Source organism: Chrysemys picta, chromosome 1, assembly GCF_011386835.1.
Source record: "Chrysemys picta bellii isolate R12L10 chromosome 1, ASM1138683v2, whole genome shotgun sequence".
NCBI lineage: Eukaryota > Metazoa > Chordata > Testudines > Emydidae > Chrysemys > Chrysemys picta.
This window is the reverse complement of record NC_088791.1, coordinates 70,781,509-70,804,242: the sequence shown is the minus strand read 5'-3', so window position 1 is coordinate 70,804,242 and position 22,734 is coordinate 70,781,509. Positions and strand designations below refer to the sequence as shown.

Here is a 22,734-nt window from a genome sequence, read left to right as displayed (position 1 = left end):
AGCTCCTTTCCATGCATGGCAAGGACTAGCATTTTCGTTCCTTCTGACTTCGAGCCTTAGGGCTTTGTAAGTAGTTTGTTTATAGTAGTTAGTGTTAAGTGTAGTTCGAAGTTAGAGCCCCAGTGGGCACTTTGTCCCAGGCGGAGCATGCCCCAGCCTCCAGGGTTTAAGCCCTGCGCAGATTGTAACAGGCCTGTGCCTGTAAGTGATCCCCATAGCAGCTGCCTCAAGTACTTGGGAGAATCACATGTGAAGGACAAGTGTCGTATTTGTAAAAATTTTTGACACAGGACTCCAAAGGAGTGAGATATTCGTTTGCGGGCTCTCCTTATGGAGGCTGCTCTTCGTCTGGTTTCTGAGCCGTCCCACCAAGACTCGCCGAGTACCTTGGCCTCAGTGTGCAGCGCACCCCCGGCACCGGACTCCACCCGGCACTGCTCCCTGCTGGTGCCCAAAAAGAAAACAAGGAAGCACGGCTCCCCAGCACCAGGCAAGAAGGGCCATGGGTCATCGGGCAAAGGACCCAGTTCAGGCTACCCGGCCACTCCAGAGCCATCTGTATGTGCCTCCCCAGCTGGGGCCCTTTGCCCCTTGAAGGGTCCACCACGGACTCCTAGGAGCTGTAAGGGACCCAAACTCCTGACGGCATCAACACCTTCTCAGAAGTTCCCCCAGTGCCAAGAGAGTGCCGCTGGCATCGCACGTGGTGCAGGAAACAGCAAAGGCTCCCTTCAAGGGCAAGCCAGCTGCTAAGAGCCCTCAGGGACAGTGGAGTGCCACACGATTCCTCCAAGATACGGCAGGTCTCCCCATCTCCCCACCGCAGATCTCTGGACTTGCAGTCCAGATCCTCTGGGGCTCACCCTCAGGCACCGCGATCATGATCCCCGCTGTCTCGACGCGGATAACCTAGGGGAAGATGCTGGTCTCCGTACTGCCAGAACCGGTCGTCCTCTCGGCACAGATCTCGGTCGTCTGTCCCGTCTTGACTATGGTCCCCCCCAGCACTGGTCCCCTCGATACCGGCACTGATCCTCTTACTCCGGGCAGTGGTCTCCGGTAGTGACGGTCAGTGGGCAGACGCAGGCGTCGACGGCCCCACCGTAGTCACTGGAAGGGGATTCTTCTGGCACGGAAGGGCAGGTCAGCCCCTTGTCCAGACTCCACCGGTGCAATTGGGCACCCAAGGCTGTGTGGACATGGATAGTGCCACCTTGGCCACACGGCCAGTGGCCAGCACAGTGGCCTTATTGAAGCGCGTGAGGCATGCCAGTCATGACAATGACCCCTTCGCACTGCTCATCTGCCACTGCCTCAGAGCAACAGTTGGCCATACCGACGGCGCTGGTCTCGGTGCATGGGTCACGCTCAGAGGTCAAGGTAGTGGACACTGCACCCACCCCTAAACCTTTCTGCCCCCATGGGGGATGATGCCCCAGGGCCTCCTCAGTCTTCATTTTCATCCCAGGACGAGGTGGTTGCGAGATCCTCGAGGTCCAGACCACTGGACAAGTTTAAAGAACACCAGGCTCTGCTTTGACAGATGGCAGAGAACTCAGGCCTAGAGGTGGAGGAGATGGCTGGGCAGGCAGACACCTTGTTTAACATACTTTCAGCCTCTACCCCTGCCCATGTTGCACTACCAGTGCATGACGGAGTCCTCAAAATTTCCAAGCCCTCTGGCAAACCCTATCATCCAGTCCTCCCACCTCCAAAAGGGCCAAAAAGAAGTACTTTGTCCCAGCCTTTGAGTACCTTTATATCCACCCATCTCCGCAACTCCCAAAAATAGAGGCCAAGAGACTGGACCTTTTGGGGAGGAAAATTTATTCGACTGCCAACCTAGAATTCCAGGTGGCGAACCATCAGGCCCTGTTGAGCAGATATAGTTGTAATTGATGGGACTCCCTCCATAAATTCAAGGAATCCCTTCCGTGGGGTTTGGCCTAAGAATTCGGCACCCTGGTAGAGGAGGGCACTGCAGTGGTTAGGTGCTCCTTCCAAATGGCGTGGAACGCGATGGACTCGGCAGCTAGGGTGGTTGCAGTGGTTATGAGGCACAGCTCCTGGCTTCAGACCTCCGGCTTCTCCCAAGAGATGCAGACCTCCAATTGGATGGGAACGATTTCTTTTCAGAACAGATGGATGCGAGGCTGCAAGGGATAAAGAACACTTGGGCCAGCCTTCACTTGCTGGGCATGTATACGCAGTAATCTGCACAGAAGCAGTTCTAGCTACCCCTGCCACCAAGGCCTTAGCAGCCTCGTCAGGGGTCTGCAAGGAGAAGGGATAGGAACATAAGTTTCAGTCGCTGCCACCCTTCCTCCTTCCACTCACCTGCGTGGTCTGGCTTGGCAAAGCATCCCGGGAGCCAGAAGCAGGATGTTAGAATTCTGCCATCTACTCCAGGACATGTGTGCATGAGGATTCTGCTCCCTTACCTTCCTTTTGTGGGAGGATTGTGGTGTTGCTCATCTCCCCAGTGCAGGATGCTGAACATTATGCCATTATATGCAGGGGAGTGGGTGAAGACCTGCATCTGGAGAAATACAGTGCAGTTGCCTCTGAGGGGACCCCTTGAGACAAGGGTGAAACTGGGGGGAGGAGGAGGAGGCCTGTTGCGTCAATCCTTGCTTGGTTCATGGCCCAATCCGGGGTGTGTGTGTGTGTGTGTGTGTATTATCAAATAAGCCCGTGAGAACTCTTGGAACAAGTACTGTCCTCACTCTACTGGCTCCTTTCAACCAATATATATGATCTGCCTCCAGCTGGACACTCAGCTATTACCCAGAGAAACATTAGTGAGATGGTATTTCATAGAATTTTGCAAAAATCTTCCCTTGGCCTTTCTTTTAAAGTTATGCAGTAGCTACTGCAACACTTGACACTTTTTTGAAATGCAGTTATCTCAGCTATGTAAGCTAACTGGACTATAGATCTACCTGTATATGCATGTATGTATCATACAAATATAAACAGCTTTTAAAACCCATTAAAAGTAGCTAGGTCACTGTTAGGCAATCAATCATACATATTGTTTATACACAAAATAGTGAGGGTTGTAAGGTAAAACGTGTATGAGGACGAAATTGTTGTAGGGTTGGTAATGAGCTTCATAGTTCTAAACAGATTGCTATAAAAGTTTCAAGGAAGGCTGTTCCTTGTGATTCTTTCTTATTGCAGTGCTATCAATTTGACATGGCTATCAGGTATTGGTATTGACACTAATGTCCTGCATTAGGTAAGTTCCTGGTATGAGGATGTTATTCATAGTGGTGGACGATTTGAAGGAGAGGGACAATCACAACATTTTAGATTTATTTTTTGTTTATTTGTTGTAGATTAAATGATAGTGAAATTGAAAGGCATCACTTTAAAGATCAAGATGTGTACTCAGACAAATCTGATAAGGAAAATGATCATGATCATGATGAGTCTGATAATGATGGTCTGGGGAAAAGTGAAGAAAGTGACACTGACACATCAGAGCGACAGGATGACTCTTACGTTGATCCAGAACCTGTTGAACTTATCAGGGAAACTACCTATATGGAACAGATTCATGAAGAACTTGGAGAGGTAAATAATGTACTCGTAGTAGTATTTACCTTATTTCCAGATAGCAAATTGACTTAAGAGTTTTAGAAGTCAAATTGAATGTCATTGGAAAGTTGCCTTGCAGTGTTGGATTTAGTAGTTTAAGGAGACTTGTGAAAGTGTGACTGCTCCCCCTCATGCCCCTCTATTTAACAGATTCCTGTTCACCACTAGTCATGTGGCTGAGCAAGGGACTTTGGAATACTCCCCAAATTAAAGGGACTGATTTTACACAGAAATTGCCTCCTGCAGCAGAAGTGGAGTCCAGCTGCTTGTCCTTTCATTATTAGTGATTGGTTTACATTAGCTTGGTTTCAAGGCTCTCTCCTCAAGGAAAAGGGCAAGAAACTTAGTTATTAAATGAAGTAAAGAGGTTTCTTTACATTCTAGTTTCCCCCTTAATCAGAGAAGCCAGTAGCCACAAAATTTGCAGGGCTCAGAGGTTGCTTTTGTTGCCTTCTGTCATTTAACAAATTTAAGTTGATCTGACTCTGACATAGTTTCTGCATGGCAAAGCTCCACCTGCATTTGAGGTCCTGAGCATTTGTGTGATTAAAAAGTAGCAGTCACCATAAAAAAATCACCAGTGCTATTTGAAATAGTAACACTCTGAATCTGACTTGTTTGAGCCTCCCTCTTGTGGCTTTTCACTGCTAGAGACTTTTTTTTTAATAGCAGCAGCAGCAGGGAATGAATAAGATGTCAGATGATGTTAATTTCTAGCCTACGTTAATGCTGCTGTTACCGATTTCTTCTCCAAAGATATTTGAACTTTTTTTAGACAAAACCCACTACTAGTTTTTGTTTGTTTGTTTTTAAATTGGAAATAAGGTAGCTTCTTCTAAAATCCTGGTTTCATTTCCTGAAACTCTCTGGAAAGGAGAAATATCTCCCTTTTCTTCTCCTAGTCTAGCAGAGTGTCATCTGGAGATGTGTAGATGGGGGAGAGAGAGCGTCCTCTTGCTGCTGCTAGAGGGAGGGAGGCATATGGAAGAGTGCTGGACATATCAAAGGGTGGAGGTGAAATGGCAGATTCTTCATCAGCATTCAAAATGAGAAATTGATTAATGTAACCAATGGTCCCTGGCTGGTACATTCACTGCATGTGAGAGAAAAGGGAAACACATAATTGATGGCTGGGAAAGGAACAGGCTTCCGACCATGGTCCCATCTAGAGGGCTCTCTTGATATAAAATGTAATATAATTATTGGGGCAAACCTAATTCCTAAAAAATAAATACTAGATAGCATATCTGATATGCTGTGTTAATCAGGTAGCATATATTAAACTTTTCAGAATGCCTCTAATGGGGCTAGTTCCCATACTCCTGCAGGTAGTTGGTTAGCCACCATGTATCCTAAACCTAACTTATTGTTTGTCCTAAATGTGTGTAGTTTTTTTTCATAGGATATGTTGAACTGTTACTGTGTTTCTAGTTTTTCAACAACATTTTTTCCTGGTGGAAGGCAGGGGAGGCTTGTCAAACAGAAACAGTGTCAGAGGAGAACAAAAGCCTGATCTGGATGCTGTTGAAACAAGTCCGTCCAGGAATGGACCTCTCCAAGGTTGTACTGCCTACGTTTATCTTGGAACCTCGTTCTTTCTTGGACAAACTCTCTGATTACTACTATCATGCAGACTTCTTGTCTGAGTGAGTTAATTCTTTTTACTTTAAAAATAAATTTTATTAAATAGTGAAATGGCTTTGCAAGGTTTTCTATCCATCCCGGTTAAACTGAAACAGAGAATGCTGAATGTCTGCTCATCTAACAATGTATTAAACACCGTGTTGTGGGATTTCCTTGGCTTATTCCTAAAGCTTATAAAGTACATTTCAAAGGCACAGTATCCTGGTCAGAAATTGATGATAACTCTGACAGACAAATGTGCTTGTTAGTGCTACTAGAACCAGCGGATAGGGACCTTTGGAAACATCTGTTTTCCTATGCTATAAGAAGTTAAGAGCTAGTTAGTGAAGGCAAAGGAAACTTAATTTCCTAACTATCTACAAAACAATACAATTTAAGTAGTCCAATTAAAGTATTTTGTTAGCTATATGGGGGCCTAGATCAGTGGTTCTGAACCTATTTACCATTGTGGGCCGCATCCAATACTACCTGTATGGCCCTGAGGATGTCACATGGGCCGCAGCTCTGTGCTGATTGGGCCACAAGCGGCCCGTGGACCGCAGGTTGAGAACCATTGGCCTAGATGAATTCACTTGATTTATCTGAGAACCAAAAGGAATAAGAAGGACCTAAAATGGAATGCTTCACTTCAACTTAGAGTTCTGTGAATTTCTAAAGCAGTCTTCCCAGATTGGAGAATTGAATGGAAAAGATTTTGCGGTGCATGGGCCTAAGTACTATATCTTTGCAATGGCCATGCTGCCCAGAATTGGACATAATTGGCTTTGCAAAAGAAATAGTTTCCCCGATGACCTTTGGCTTTTAAGTGGGGGAAACACACAATTCTCTCAAGAGCCAACAGTTCGCCAGTCTGTTCTCAAGACTAGATTTTCTTGTTACTTTATTGTTTTGACCAATATTTAATAATAAATACAAAAAGGGCTCTACTTCACCCTAGAAATGTTTTCACCCCTCAGCTCACAGTTCTAAAATGGGGATTACATCACATGGATCAATATCTGGATCAACATCTGTCTACAGTATTAAACTATATTAGAAAGGAACAAAAGTCCATAAAGGAAAACAGAATATTTAGCTGAATTTCAAGAATCAAACCAAGCTTTTTGATCATAAAATGTGCATTTTCTTGTATTCAAGAAGCTTATTGGGACTCAGTGTTGATAACTTTCTCCTTGGATCTCACTAGTCTGACTAGCAGCAGTATCTCCCCATCTATAGTAGGAAAAGTTTCCAGTGAGATATTTGGGAAGCAGTCTCTTGGTAATACTGACAAATCTTTAAGAAGCATGACTTTTTTTTTTTAATTTGGCAGCTTCTTGGTCAACTGTATGCCAAAAGACATTCTTTACCCTTATTCTGAGTACTTTCTAACTATGTCCATTCAGTTACCAGTGGATCTGATAAAATTATTTGATACATATATACTTAAAATATAGGCGTGACTTTAAATTTCCCATGTGTACTAATTCAAAAACATGTTACAAGATCTATTTTCTGGTCAATAGATAATATATTATAATACATATCAATGTAAGTTATAATATGCTGATAGTAGATAATAATGATAGAAGATCTATGATGTGTCTATTTCAGTTTTATCTTTAATCCAGTAACTCTGTCGTGTGTTATAGGGCTGCTCTTGAAGAGAATGCTTACAATCGTATGAAGAAAGTAGTGAAATGGTATTTGTCAGGATTCTACAAAAAGCCAAAGGTAACCCTTGGCATCTTCCTCTGCTATTAAAGGATGATCTTAATGTTTAGTTATTTTAAAAGTAATATAGACAAATATGAAGCTGTCTCTTATATTTGGACTCAAACCAGGGTTGAAATGGACTGCACTTAATGCACATTTTTGGCAGTGAATGTTGCAATATGCATTTTCAGCTAAATTGGGCAGTTCCTATATTCTTGATAGTCATGCTCTCAGTGAGGAACATCAATCTCAGTAGGAAATTACGACCAGGATTAGATAGCAACATTTTTAGTATTTTATACTTGGCCCCCTACTTGCTTCTTAACACTTCTTTCTAGCAGTGCTGATGGGAGGAGTATTGAATGACACACAGCTTGCCTCTGCTTAATTTCAGAGAGATGGAGATGAGTGATTAAAATAGTTTTCCCACAATAGCTCTACTGCTCTATCCCCCATCATAAAATGTACACAGAATGAGAAAGGATCTCTGAAGTACTAATGAGTACCTGTTTCTATTCTTTGTCCCCCAGAATTCATGGGGTTATCTTCAAAGTTGGACACTCTTAGAGTATATTCTAGTGTCCTCTGCTCTTTTTTCCTTTACATTTGATAGTGCTAATTCCATTTTCTGTAAACTGTTTTGCATTTTCTGTGATTATATTGTCTGATTGAAATCTCCAATGTTTCTATTCAGGGACTAAAGAAACCATACAATCCTATACTTGGTGAGACTTTCCGCTGCATGTGGATTCATCCCAGGACAAACAGCAAGACTTTCTATATTGCTGAACAGGTATTGGCAAAATAGGTTTTGCTATTAATCTGACTTTTTAATATATGCCATCAGTTAGTTGGTTTTTTGCTTTGCTTTGTAGAACAGATAAAATAATGATATTCTGTATAGTCATAGTGACCCCAATTTGGCAAGGTACTTAACATTTTTGCGTAATATATGAATAGTCCCAGGGCTCCTTAATACTGGCTCAGTATCTTGCTGAATCAGTATTTAAGAAATGATTTGATGTCCTTGTTTGAATGCCTATTTGCTTAGGGGAATGGCTGCTACATGAATTACTAAGTGTCTGAACACTACATCAAGAGCAGATGCTGATTTTGGGAGTGGAGGGACAGAGTTTCACTCATTGTTCAAATAATAGTGTTTCTTAGGTCATCTTCTCAGGGAAGTCAGTGTTAGTCTCCTATAGGGGCTCTGTGGCAGTATCATGGAGGAGAAAAAGGGTTATTCATCAGCAATACATTTTGTCTGTGAATGTATTACTGGCATGTTCATCCTCTGTCTCAGAGCCCAGCCACAAATAGTTTCCCTCTGTGCCTTTAGAAACCCTAAGGGATGGGTAGAAGAACTGGCATATTTGTACCCCTGGAATGTTGGGATTGAGGAATTGTGCACATATTCCTAACTGCTACTCAAAAATAGTTCCTTGGCCATGTGGCTAGGCACCCGTCTCTTACAGTGGGGCTGTAGCGAGACAGTACTATTAAGTAACCTCTAATCTACTAGCTTCTCTTTCTGAAAAATAAAATGGCAGTTAGCTCTGGAACTTGGCAGAGGAGGCAGTAAAACAACTGCAGTCAGTAGGCCAGGAAAATCCAAGCATATGGTACTTCTGGTCCAAGCTGAGGTGGAAAATCTGGGAACTAGGACACTCAGACCAGGCAAATGCATGATTCCAGCTAGTGAGACAATACATGTGTTCTAGGCTTTGAGATTAATTACTACTGGGTAGTGGTACTCGCAAGGGACAAACAGTGCTAAGTACGTGAAAAGTATTCAAGAAGTTCTGCTGACAAACTTGGTCTTTAATGGTACTCTGGATTTTTACTAGACGTAGGTGGTTATACAAGAGATTTCTTTGTAATAGTTTAGCATTTGAAGTTTTCTAGTTACACCTTGAATTCAGTAAGGATGTTGACTTTGTTTGATCGGAGTATATTTTTAAATATGTCCTGACTTCTATCTATGAACATTTCCTATAGATGCCTTTCTTTGAATTTTAAATCCACGTGCACTTTTGATATGTACTCTCTGTAGCTCACTTATTAGAACAAAAATTATTCCAACACTTCAGCTGCTTGTGTTCAATTTTGTTGCATTCAACAGGTGTCTCATCACCCCCCAGTATCTGCCTTCTATGTTAGCAACCGAAAGGATGGGTTTTGCCTTAGTGGTAGTATCCTAGCCAAATCCAAGTTCTATGGTAAGTTCTTTATGCTTTTTTATATACAATGGAGCCCCAATTATCCAATCTAATAGGGATCGGGGCCAGATCAGATAACCAGAAATCCAGATAAACCAGAGAATGGTTGGCTGGGGCTCCCACTGCCAGCCCCAGGTGGCTGGTGGTTCGGTAAATATGGAGTGACGGGTAATGGAGGCTCGATAAAACTAGGTTCTACTGTATTATTGCACAAGGAATCTATAACAAGTTGGAAATGCAATTAGATGTTTTTATTAAATAAATGCAAGGAGTGCCTAAAATTCTAAGGATTATTTAAACAGAGAAACTTTGCTTTAAAAACTTTAAGCATCATTTACAAAACATTAAGAATCAAGTCAGTTATTGACATCTCCTTCCTCCAAATAAAAGTGCTCTGTTCATGGCTTTGGTATAGATGCTATATTTTGTAAAGGGGATACTCTACAGCATATGGGCTTCTCTGTAAGGACAGAATGCAACAGAGGATGACCCAGTCTCTTTAATCTATTGCTCACTTACTGGGAAATGCTGCCTATTGTCCATTGGCTTTGAAAAATACATAGTGTAATTTGGTTTCCTTGTCTTTCAGGGAATTCATTATCTGCCATATTGGATGGAGACGGTCGACTAATGTTCCTGAATAGGGGAGAAGATTATGTAATGACCATGCCATATGCACACTGTAAAGGTAGTTTTGTTTTTTTTCCTTATTCAAAAGGTGGAAATGTTACAAAATTAGATGTTATCATAAGCGTAGATAGGCTTGAGTTAGAGAGAATCTACTCTAAAGTGAAGTTGTCTGAACACGCAAAACATTATTATATCCAGGTTCTTCCAGACCTGAAGAAGAGCTCTCTGGCTCGAAAGTTTCTCTCTCACCGGCAGAAGTTGGTCCAATAAAAGATATTATCTCACCCACCTTGTCTCTCATGCATAACTTTGATGGTTCTCTAATTCTATGCTTCCACATCTGTTAATAGAGCAAGTACACTTGTGTGGAGGGACGCCTAGTTAATGCTGTATTTTTGTTGTAAATTTTGAAGAAAATCATGTGGCTTTAATGACAAAAATATGTAAAGCCACCTGGAATTGCAGTAAAAGTAATTAATGAAGTCAAGGGCTTGGGACTATTTTTTTTTTTTTTTAAGGAACCAACCAATCAAGCGACACCATTGCTACCTCCTGGAGATCTTAATATTTTAAACCAGTTTTTTAAAAGGGGTACCTAATTACTATTCTGCTTTTTACCCTCTTCTAGATTTTTTTTCTGAACTTGGTCTTATCAGGGAACATAAGAAATTATACTTCTTGCTGTGGCTGAAGTGTTTGTGCGTTTTGTTCAAATACTTACCAACCATATGTACAAAAATGTGCTCACACACCATCTTAATTCAGCCAGATTTCACTTCCTTCTTTCACTGTTAAACCAGCCCTTCAGCTTGTGATCACAAGATACAATGCAGTGCAACACTGCGGGCGCGGGGAGGAAGGGGATGCTGTTCAGCTTAAGTATTGAACTCGTGGTTTAGCTGCTTAGCTGGAACTAAAAGATCCCTTTGAGACTCCCCAAAATAGTTGAGAATGAACCATTTGTCATGGCTAACATTGTCAATGAATTTAAAAATGTTGGTGTTCCCATTGGTGAATATCAAAAGTCTAATAGCCAAGGGTGTATATATGATTTGAATACAGTGGGCTAGTGTCCATTTGCCTGTAATCATTTCACTCTCTGGGAAGTGAGTGCTTTTTATTAAGCTATTTGGACAGGTGCTGGGTGTTGTGGTGATGAGAAACAGTACAAAACACTTGCATTCAAATGGGACTAATTTTAACACAATTTGCTGCTTATTCCAATACATATATTCTCTGGCAGAGACTGGCCAAGTGTCTGCCATAAATGCTGCCACTTGCGTGTAAGACGTTGCATTGCAGCAGAATAGTGTAAACAGAATTAGCTCCAGTTAGCTGGATTTTGGAAAGCTTAGCTATGCTCTTTTCACTTCTTTCCAGGAGATTTTTTAAAACTTATTTCATGCCAGAAAGGGAAGAACTTTTGTGTGGTTTTGGGACAAACATATATAAAATATATTATGTAATGTATCCACAGAGTAAGGGGCTGCACATACTCATGATTAGGAGAGATCCCCTGAAGAGAAGATAAACTGGCTCTCTTGGCTATTCCTTTTTCCACCTGGCACCAATAAACATTCATTCTAAGGGGTTTTTTTTTTTTTTTTGGGGGGGGGGGGGGTTAATAAGAATTTAGCACTTGTGTGTATCTTGCTCAGTTATCAATAGAAAGCAAATGGGTGTTGTGGGGGAACTCTGTTTGCATGTTATGTAAAACAAGTTCTGTTTTCCTGCAGGAATTCTTTATGGCACAATGACTTTAGAGCTTGGGGGAACTGTCAACATTGCATGTGAGAAAACTGGATACAGTGCAACAATTGAATTCAAACTAAAGGTAAGAGGGCTCTGTATGTGGACACGAGTGGAATTAAGATAATAGAAAAATGGATGTAGCTCTTACCAGGGCACTAATCAGGTTTTCAGAGTTGGTACTGATTTAACTCTTTTCTTGGAAAATGTATAGTTTCTTTATGCTAATTGTTGTATATCAAGCTATGTTAGTCAAGCTAATCACAACACAAGTGATTACAGTACTAAAAGGAACAGCATCATTAGGTAGAATACTCTTCTGGGTCCAAAGGTCAGGACCTGGGCCCTTTGCTGGGACTTGGGCTCTGACCTTAGCAGTGCACCATCACACTGATACAGTGCTGTTGGTTGAGTCTAACGGATGACACTTTGGTTTAAATATCTCAAAATCCTTTTTCTCTGCCCAAGTAAAATTCAAGAGACATCTGACCCTTTAGATCAGTCAGGGATCATGCCAATGTTTTGACCAATAGTCCTTATGTTAATAAAACTGTTTCAGCATAGCTTTTTAGAAATGAAGAGATGACTGAACAAGATGTCATGGGCTGAGCCTTAACTCTTGGATTAGATAGCCATGCGACAGGTTATTTTAAAGTAATTTTGGCTGTCACACCAGAGATTTTGTAATTACATGTTTTTGTCCTAATGTTTAACTTTACTCTAGCATTATCTCTCACTAAAAAATTAACATTTTTCATTTTGTTTTGTAGCCATTTTTGGGCAACAATGACAGTGTTAATCAAATATCAGGGAAAATTAAACTGGGCAAAGAAGTTCTGGCTACTTTGGAGGGCCACTGGGTGAGTAATGAATGCGTCTATAAAATAAACTATTTCTGTTTTGCTAGTAATGACAAGTAAATAGCACTCATCCTTCAAATTTGTTGTAAATTCACCTAAATATAAAGCTACTTCATTTTGGCTGTAAACACTGGCATTTATAAAGAGGTGGCTCATGATAATAGATATCTTACATATATACTCAACTCTCAGGAATGTCTCTGGAATTTAGATAATGCTGATTTTAAATGACGCTCTTGTTTTCGTTACTTTATGTACTTCTGAAAGGGGCAGAGTTGGACGAAAAGGGTGGTAGTGCATTTGTGAGTGACATACAATGTTCCTGAAGAAAAGAAATTGGTGGCATATATGGCATATACACAAAGACATTATATCCATATATAATGTAATACAAACTAAGGGAACTAAAATGGGGGCGGGAGGGGAAAGGGAATTGAGGTAAGAGCCTGGCATGGAGTTACTGGGGACTCTGAAAGGAGAAACTGAGGCAGACACAACTGTTGTGCTGAGGCCTGCTGCAGGAGGGTGCTCAGGACAGGTCGTCCTATCACAGATAGCTAGTAGGGACTCCGGTAAGTAGTCAGCTTTCAAAAATATACATATGGGCTGTCAAATTACTAAAAAAAAATAATCGCAATTAATGGCAAGATTAAAAAAAGTTGTGATTAATTGCAGTTTTAATTGCACTGTTAGAATACCAATTTTAATTTATTGTAAATATTTTGGATGTTTTTCTACATTTTCAAATATATTGATTTCAATTACAATGCATAAGACAAAGTGGTACAGTGCTCACTTTATATTACTATTTTGATTACAAATATTTGCAGTGTAAAAAAAGATAAAAGAAATAATATTTTTAAATTTACCTCATACAAGTACTTTGTTTGATCTTTGGTCTTGTAGTGATCCTGAAACTCTGGAAGCATACTCTGTCGCGACTGGCAGGATTCATTTGCTATTGGTGGGTTATCTATAGCACAAGAACTGGAGGCGAAAGCATGTTTTAGCACATAGGTGCTACTGCAGACTTGAAGTACTTTAATGGTATTGGAACTCAGCTACAGATAACTTTTTATCCAGAGAACCATCCGGAAGTTTTTTAAAAATAAACTTCCTATTCAAAAGACCTGAACTTTTGCTGCTTTGCTCCATTAATTTTTGCTGATAGTTAATCACTCCAGATTATGAGAACACAGTAGAATTGTGCCAATTTCCACTAAATGATGAAGTACAGTATGTGAAGAGGGTCAAAACAGAGGTGTGCAATTAATTCTCATTTTTAAAAAATGCATTAATTTGTTTTGTGTTAATCGCTTGCATTAACTGGGTTTGACAGCCATAAAAACAATAATTCTATATTTGTAATTTGCACTTTCATGAAAAAGAGAAAGCACTAAAGTACTTGTATGAGACTAATTGAAAAATACTATTTATTTTGTTTCATTTTTACAGTGCAAATGTTTGTAATAAAAATAATCTAAAGTAAGCACTGTACACTGTATTCATAAACAAACTAGGGAAATTCAACCTAGATGGAGCTACTATAATGTGGGTGCAAAACTAGTTGGAAAACCATTTCCAGAGAGTAGTTATCTGTGGTTCACAGTCAAGGTGGGAAGGGCATAACGAATGGGGTCCCTCAGGGATCAGTTCTGGGTCTGGTTCTGTTCAATATCTTCATTAAGGCAAATATAGCACCCATATTTTAAAAAGGGAAGAAAGAGAACCTGGGGAATTACAGACCGGTCAGCCTCACTTCAGTCCCTGACAAAATCATGGAGCAGGTCCCCAAGGAATCCATTTTGAAGCACTTGGAGGAGAGGGAAGGTGATCAGGAACAGTCAACATGGATTCACCAAGGGCAAGTCATGCCTGACCAACCTGATTGCCTTCTGTGATGAGATAACTGGTCTGTGGATATGGGGAAAGCAGTGGATGTGATATATCTTGACTTTAGGAGAGCTTTTGATATGGTCTCCCACAGTATTCTTACTAGCAAGTTAAAGAAGTATAGATTGGATGAATGGACTATAAGGTGGATAAAAAGCTGGCTAGATCATTGGGCTCAATGGGTAGTGATCAACAGCTCAATGTCTAGCTGGCAGCCGGTATCAAGCGGAGTGCCCCAGGGGCCGGTCCTGGGACCGGTTTTGTTCAACATCTTTATTAATGATCTGGATGATGGGATTAATTGTACCCTCAGCAAGTTTGCAGATGACACCAAACAGGAGGGTAGGGATAGGGTCCAGAGTGACCTAGATGAATTGGAGGATTGGGCCAAAAGAAATCTGAGGTTCAACAAGGACAAGGGCAGAGCCCTGCACTTAGGAAGGAAGAATCCCATGCACCGCTACAGGCTGGGGACCGACTGGCTAAGCAGCAGTTCTGCAGAAAAGAACCTGGGGACTACAGTGGACTAGAAGCTGGATATGAGTCAGCAGTGTGCCCTTATTGCCAAGAAGGCCAACGGCATATCTGTATTAGTAGGAGAATTGCCAGCAGATCGAGGGAAGTGATTATTTCCCTCTATTCGGCACTGGTGAGGCCACACCTGGAGTATTGCGTCCAGTTTGGTCCCTCTACTACAGAAAGGATGTGGACAAATTGGAGAGAGTCCAGCAGAGGGCAACAAAAATGATGAGGGGTCTGGGGCACATGATTTATGAGGAGAGGCTGAGGGAACTGGGGTTATTTAGTCTGCAGAAGAGAAGAGTGAGGGGGGATTTGATAGTAGCCTTCAACTACCTGAAGGGGGGTTCCAAAGAAAATGGAACTAGGCTGTTCTCAGTGGTGGCAGATGACAGAACAAGAAGCAATGGTCTCAATTGCAGTGGGGGAGGTCTAGATTGGATATTAGGAAACACTATTTCACTAGGAGGGTGGTGAAGCACTGGAATGGGTTATCTAGGGAGGTGGTGGAATCTCCATCCTTAGAAGTTTTTAAGGCCCGGCTTGACAAAGCCCTGGCTGGGATGATTTAGTTGGTGTTGGTCCTGCTTTGAGCAGGGGATTGGACTAGATGATCTCCCGAGGTCTCTTCCAACCCTAATATTCTACGATTCTATGATTGTGCTATGTAGAGCATCAAAACCTGACTGAAATTGCCTCACACATTTGATAATCTAAGTTAGTAGTAGTAGCAGAGGCAAGGAAATCTGTTTTTGAACTATGACTTTTGAGCATTACCAACCAGGTGTGTCAAAAGAGAATAACAAATTCTTCAGTTGCAAAAAGTGCTGTATCCAGGGTGTCTGTTCCTCAGACTTGTTCTCTCTGGCTTTGTTTAAGACTGCTACAATTTTTGGTAAATAAAGTAATTATAAATGTTAAACTTTACAGGACAGTGAAATTATTATTAGCGACAAAAAGACAGATGTTTCAGAGACCTTCTGGAATCCAACATCTGAGATCAGGCAGCGCAGATTAACAAGATACACAGTGAAATTTGACGAGCAAGATGACTTTGAGTCAGAGAAGTAAGTTCATGAACTATTAGCTCCTTTTCTTTTAGTTAATTACATAAAGGAGAGCATATATGCTGTTTGACAAATAAAATATGGAAGAGAGCATGGCCTATTGGTTAAAGCTTAGGATTTCGAGATGATTTGGATTTTAATTCTGATTATCCTGAAAACTTATCTTTGTGAACTTGAGCAAGTCACTTACCTTCTCTGTGCTTCAGATTCCCAGTCTGTAAAATTGAGAGAAATAACACCTTTAAATGCAACCTTATTTACAGAAGTTCCAATGTAGGAAAACGTGAATAAAATAAAACTGGCAAACACAATAATGCAGTAAATAGTATCTTTATAAATTGATCATCAATCTCATTTTACCTCTGTCAAAGCAATATTTGTAGTTATTTCTGTCATCCTAATTTTGATTCTTTCACCCTTATTACATTAATTTGCTAGACTTTGGCAACAGGTGACTCGAGCTATAACCAACAAAGATCAGACAGAAGCTACTAATGAGAAATGTGTTCTGGAGGATGCTCAGAGAAAGGCTGCCAAAGAAAGGAAACTGAAGGGTGAAGATTGGACCTGCAAACTGTTTGAACAGGATTCAATCACAGGGGAATGGCACTACAAATATGCAGAGTGAGTGGTGGAGTGTTTTGCTTACAGTTTAAACTATTCTACATATTTAAAGGTGGTGTTACGTAGAGAACTTGTTTTATAGTTTCAGGATTGAAAGAACATGAAAATGTGGATGAGTTCACACTTGTCCAACTGGTATTGAGTAGTCTTAAATCTCTATTCACCTAAAGCCATATCCACACTACAACATTAAACTTACTGTGTAAACGGCATGGGGTTGGCTTTGGATGTAGTTAGTATCTATGCAAGACATGGCTGATGTTCAGTTAAGTAACTGTACCTGATAGTAATAATTTGCTGCTAATAGAGGGACAGACTGGCTTGTGTTTTTTTTTCTTCTTAAACTAGTTCAGCATGCTTTTTTGACAAGTGGATGAGACCCCCTAACTATTCCTGTGTAATCAGTTTGGCTGGTGTCATCTTCCTAGTTCTTTATGCGTATAACATCCTGGAATGCATTGCCCCACTTGCTGCTGGTTGTGTTCTGTGGGCTTGTTCTCTGAACACTTGCCTTCTTAGGCAATGTAGACTATCCAGATTTTCCCAGAATGGGCTGATGCACAATTGTGCAGCCTGGTAAATGTGAACTTGAAAATGTAGCTGAAATAGCAGAAAAGCTGTTTGGACATAAACTGCATCATATAACTTGTTATTGGTAAAGGTGACTAACACTGACAGGCTCCAAAAACACAGTTGCCACGTGGATGGGTCCACACAGCTCTCTTCTCCTGACAAGTGTAACACACACTGAGTAGCTCACTGTTAAAGGCTTATGGTGGTTCCATGCATCAGAAGGTGGAGGGGTAACTCTGCAAGTATACAAACAAATGTGAAACTTGAGTCCAGTCTTGGCATTGATCCACATCCTCAATTCCCACTGACTTACAAGGAGTTCAGCAAGAAGAGCAGTGGCAGAATTGAGCCTTTTACCAGTAACAGTTACCACAGGATCAGCCAGCAGAGTCTTTTGTTCCTTTTTCAATTGAAGTATTAATTTGTACTAAAAAGGGGAAAAAGTAAAATATCCAGGGATATTACAGCCATATAAGAATGTAGTAGTGCTGAAACCAATGTTATATCTAGCTTTGTGCTGACAGTTGGTTCCAGAGCTATATACCTTACAGTGAACTCTATTGTACATAACAAATTTTCACAACTGACAAAAATAGCCTTAAAATTTTCTACACACCATATAAACTAGTGTTTTCCGTTGCTCTTTCAAAGAGAAAATAACAAGATTTTTCTTCCCCGGTTTATGTTTATGTAACATGTCAGGAAATCTTTACATAGCTCAGTCTTAGCATTTTTGTTATGCCAGTACCTATCAAAATTGAGTGATACTCTGGCTGGCATTCTCAATAGCCAGGGTAGGGACTGACCTGTGCATGGAGACTGAGTTATCATATCATCTTTGGGTGTATAATCCCTCCAAATCAGAGGTGAGGCACATCAGCAGGTAATATGAAGAGGCTTACATCATTTATTCCCGTTCTATACTTATCTTGTGGGGAGTTCTGAATCTTTTGGATGTCATACTAACACCTTTCACTCAAAATATTTGCTTGAAAGCTTTCCTCAACTTAACAGGAAAATGAAAATGCCTCTGATGTGTTATACAGTAACACTGTGTTCATTCTGTTTCTGTGTAGAACCAGACCATGGGATCCACTGAATGATATGATACAGTTTGAAAAAGATGGTGCCATCCAAACAAAAGTCAGGCATCGGACACCAATGGTACGTTCCGGCTTTGTAATTCTTCTCAGTAAACATGAGGTCAGACACTGGCAAATGTCAAGTTATAAATCTAGAATTCACAAAGCACTAGAGTGGTTCTTCACCCGTGTCCTACAAAGGTGTAGTCCAGTCAGCCCCTAGCCTCTCGCTCTCCTGCTGTTGGCTATGTAGGAAAACTGATGTAATTGGATAGGTATTGAAAGTTACATTACCTTAATTCCACTTACAAAAAAAATCCACACTTATTTTAATTAATCTAATCTAAACCCTCCAAAACCTCTAGGATATCATTTTCAAATATTAACTCAAGCTTCTAACACACAGCCATTATTATAATGGAACAACAGCTTTTTCATCAGAATGTTTGATTCTGTGCAGATAAGTATTACGTGTGTGAATTGCAGGTTAGTGTTCCAAAAATAAAACGAAAGCCAACCAGTCAGTCGAAGAAAGGAGAGTGTGGATTCTCTTCCCCAGAACCTGATAACCAGGACTCCTCTGGAAGTGAAGGTAGGATAAGCTGCATCTGTTCAGCAAATTTCATTGTTTTTCTGTTCAGTTAGACTGAGCACTGCTACAGTACAGTCATGCATTTACTTTCCTATTCTTTATTATCCCAAGATATTTGTGGTATAAAATAACTATTGGAATATGATAAGTTACAGTACTAGTGCATTACTACGTGACTTCATAAAAAGACAAAAAATGCATAGCACAAGAAAAGCAAGTGGCCCATGGTGTTACTAGTGAGATATCTGAAACTTTCCTACGTTTATAAACATAGGGCTGTAATTTAAGTAGGCTTTACTACTATAGTTAGTACCTGTGGTACAAATACTGTGTTTGTTCACTTGTAAACAAAAGGATTAGTCTCTGCATTAAGAAAGCAACTATTTAAATATATAGCTCAATAGGCTTATGTAAGAATGAAATGTGTAAATAATTGTTGGCACTGTTTATAATCTTAAAACTTCTGTACTCAGTTGAAAAAAGATTAAACACTTCAGTTGTGGGCTTCCTGGGATATAAGTGACTGGAACAAAGCTTTCAGCAGGACCTCAAATTGGAGAATTTCACCTAACTGTTTTCTAAGTAGTTTTATTGTAGGATTAAAGGAGTTTAGATTTGGATAAATTAGTCATTCTAACCTATTGCATCTGTCTGGCATATCTTCATAGCACAACTACTAAAGCATAATACAAGAATCAGAAAGAAGGGGGCAGACCTTGGTGAACTACAAAGTGCCATTGAATCTATAAAAGAAACACAAGAAGACATTAAGAGGTAGTATTCAATGATAATATTTTAAAATAGATTTTAGTGTATCAGGCTTGTTCTGTTTAAAATAAGCTAGGAATATAAACTGTTATTTATTTTTCACTTCACTGGTTTAAATATAAATACTTCAAAACAGAAACTTCTCCTAAAAATTGACATGTTTATTGTTCTTGTCATTAATCCTGCTTTGTATAATATACTCTGGAATAGTTCAAAGAAAATGGTAGCGATGCGGGACTCACCCCTGCGGCGCCGCCTGCTGGTCATCTCCGGGAATTAGCATTTCCAGCATCCGGAGCACCCTCTGCAGGCCGGTGTCCCGCTGCTGGTTGGCCCCCCGTGTCCCTCCCAGGACTCGGGTGCCCTGTTATCCGGGATGCTGCCCCCTGGCAGTACACCCCTCAGTCTCGGGGTATCCCCTCCCCGGGGAACCCCCACCCCCTATCCCCACCTCGCCTCAGTCGTAGGCTACTGCCAGTCACCAACTAGCCCCCGCTCCCTGGGGCAGACTGCAGTATAAGCCACTCATCACAGGCAAGGGGGTTTGGGACTTGCTGCCTTTCTCTGCAACCCAGTACCTCTATGGGGCCTTGGACAAGGCTCTGCAGCCTGGGGAGTTGCCAGCCCCTCTGGCCTTTCCCCAGCCCTGCCTTACTCTAAGTACCCTGAGCTTCCCAGCAGCCAGGCCCCTCCCTCCCTCTCTCTCTTTCTTTGAAAGCAGAGAGAGACTCTACTCCCCAGTCCACTGCCCTCTTATAAGGGCCAGCTGCAGCTATTTCCCCAATCAGCCCACATTTTCCCCTACCACAGCCCTCTCCCAGGGCTGTTTTAAGCCCTTCAGGGCAGGAGCGGGGTTACTGCCCCGCTACACTGCTCTAACAAGCCTGATTACTTCATCTCCGATTCAGAAACTGGATAAATACAGTGATTAATGCAGATCACCTTCACTGTATGTTTGTCAAATTACAAGTAGGTTTACTGGAAATAAATACCATGGGAATTCCATATATAGCACAAATTTTGGGTCACTGGATTTTTTTAGTATTTCCATTGTTTTCTGGGGTATTTTTTTAAAGTTTCTACCTCTTCCATACGTGAACCAATGCAATGTTGTTTTTATGATACTGCAGAAGGATTTTGCCTAATTCTTCTTATTAGCATATTAACTATGAAACCGAAGGATGACTGTTTAAATGTCAGTATGTTTACTAAAATAACCAGTAGTGAAATAGTTAAGAGAGCGCTCGGGAGCCCAACTGCATGCATCTTATTCATGATTGGGTCCTAAATGTCCAAACAAATATTGAGATTTATTTACTTGTTGGACTTCAGTGTAAAGTTATTGCAGGAAGAGAAAGGCAAAAGCTCTCTGGGGACTTGAAGTTTACTCAGGGAGAGACGATATGGAGATAGCTGTTAATTTAAGTGGGAATGAAAGAGCTCAACGAGGGAGAGAGGCATTTAAAAAACGATAATAAAAAAAATAGACTGAAATAGTCATTTCTTTAAAGCTACTTATTAGCAGATAACTTACTACTACGGTTGCCAATTTTGGTTGGATGCATTCCTGGAGGTTTCATCACATGGCATAATCTTTAATTAAAGATTAATCTTTAATTCTTGGAGACTCCACGACAATCCTGGAGGGTTAGCAACCCTATTTACTACACAAGTCACCTAGAATTGTCATGTATGTTGAAGAAATGTACTTAAATTTCCACCGATTTTTGAATTTTTCTGCCAAATCAAGAAAACGACCTCATTGTTCTATGATCCTAGTTACAAGGCTTTTTTAATTTTAAACAATAAATTTTATCTCTATTCATAAATTTATAAACACCCCTTTATATAATGTGTTTCTTGGCTGCAAAAGAGAAACTCCACAGATTCGATGCTGCATTAAATACAGTTCAGCAATGGTACAATGATAGAAATTGTAGGATGTATAATAAATGAGGAAAACTGAAATTTTAGAATTAACCTGATCTTAATTGCCTTCACACTACACCGTTGCATATTGGTAACTGGAAGATTATTGATTTTCAGTTGTTATATGCAGGTGTTTGAAATATGTTGTACATCAACATAAAGTTACAGACTGCTTTGCGGACATTGGGATTAAAACAGTTGTGTTTTTCTAATAGTTTGTGTATGCATTACTTTGAGATTGACCTACTTTTTTTTTTTTTCTGCTACCCTCAATAGCCAACTACAAAACAGGGTTTGCATTGTTTAACTTAGGGGTTGGCAACCTTCAGTACGTGGCCCATCAGGGTAATCCATTGGCGGGCCGCGAGACATTTTGTTTACATTGACTGACTGCCACAGGGACATGCTGGCCGCTGCTTCCTGCAGCTCCCATTGGCCGTAGGGTGACCAGATCACTACGCTAAAATATCGGGACACATTGGAGTACCATCAGCCCCACCCACAGTCCACCCCCGCTCCTCCCAGGCTCCATCCCCACTCTGCCCCAGGTCTCGCCTTCCCACTGCGCCTTTCTTCATCCCCTGTCCCTCCTCAGTCCCCCACCCACTGCTTGCCTGCCGCTTGCCTCTTCACCCCCGCCCGCCACTCACCCCTACGGCGCCGACTTCCCCTCTGCCAGGTGGGTGCTCGCCCACCCCTGCCTCTTCCCGCTCCTGCACCGCCCTCGCCCTGCCCCCATTCCACCCCCTTCCCCAAGGCCCTGCCCCTGCCTCTTCTCCACCTCCTCCCCTGAGTGCGCTGGGTACCTGCTCCTCCCCCCTCCCTCCTTCCTGGAAAACGCTAAGCACCACCAAACAGCTGTTAGGCAGCAGGAAGCATGGGGGTGGGGGGGAGTGGGGATGCAGCGCACTGGGGGGGAGGGAGGGAGAAGGAGGTGAGGAGGGGGGAGCTTGGTTGCAATTTTTCCCATGGGTGCTCCAACCCTGGAGCACTCATGGAGTCAGCACCTCCCTCCCGCTCACCTCCTTACCTGAATATCTGGACAAATGGCGTCCCGATCGTACATTGATCGGGATGGGAGACAAAGGGTTAAATATTGGGACAATCCCGATTTTATCGGGACATCTGGTCACTCTAATTGGCTGGGAACGGCGAACCACGGCCACTGGGAGCTGCGGGGGGGCCATGCTTGCAGACAGCCAATGTAAACAAAATGTCTCACGGCCCCCGAGCGGATTACCCTGATGGGCCGCATGCTGAAGACTGAGAGGGGACATGATAGCAGTT

The 22,734-nt window shown here is 41.6% G+C and overlaps 1 protein-coding gene across 29 annotated transcripts in view; it reads left to right on the top strand.

Moving 5' to 3' along the window:
• OSBPL8 (oxysterol binding protein like 8) overlaps positions 1-22,734 on the top strand; it is a 198,998-nt gene that overhangs the window by 170,053 nt on the left and 6,211 nt on the right. For 16 of the 29 annotated variants that reach the window (XM_005310818.5, XM_065559307.1, XM_065559312.1 and 13 more), the window contains 13 exons: positions 3,342-3,579; positions 5,035-5,249; positions 6,879-6,960; positions 7,637-7,735; positions 9,065-9,161; positions 9,751-9,849; positions 11,528-11,625; positions 12,311-12,400; positions 15,743-15,879; positions 16,318-16,503; positions 18,153-18,240; positions 18,645-18,750; positions 19,419-19,524. In XM_005310818.5, the coding sequence (XP_005310875.2) occupies positions 3,342-3,579; positions 5,035-5,249; positions 6,879-6,960; positions 7,637-7,735; positions 9,065-9,161; positions 9,751-9,849; positions 11,528-11,625; positions 12,311-12,400; positions 15,743-15,879; positions 16,318-16,503; positions 18,153-18,240; positions 18,645-18,750; positions 19,419-19,524 (1,641 nt within the window). The remainder of the gene's footprint in view (positions 1-3,341; positions 3,580-5,034; positions 5,250-6,878; positions 6,961-7,636; positions 7,736-9,064; positions 9,162-9,750; positions 9,850-11,527; positions 11,626-12,310; positions 12,401-15,742; positions 15,880-16,317; positions 16,504-18,152; positions 18,241-18,644; positions 18,751-19,418; positions 19,525-22,734) is intronic. The other 13 variants (XM_065559324.1, XM_065559286.1, XM_065559249.1 and 10 more) reach the window with 3 other exon arrangements.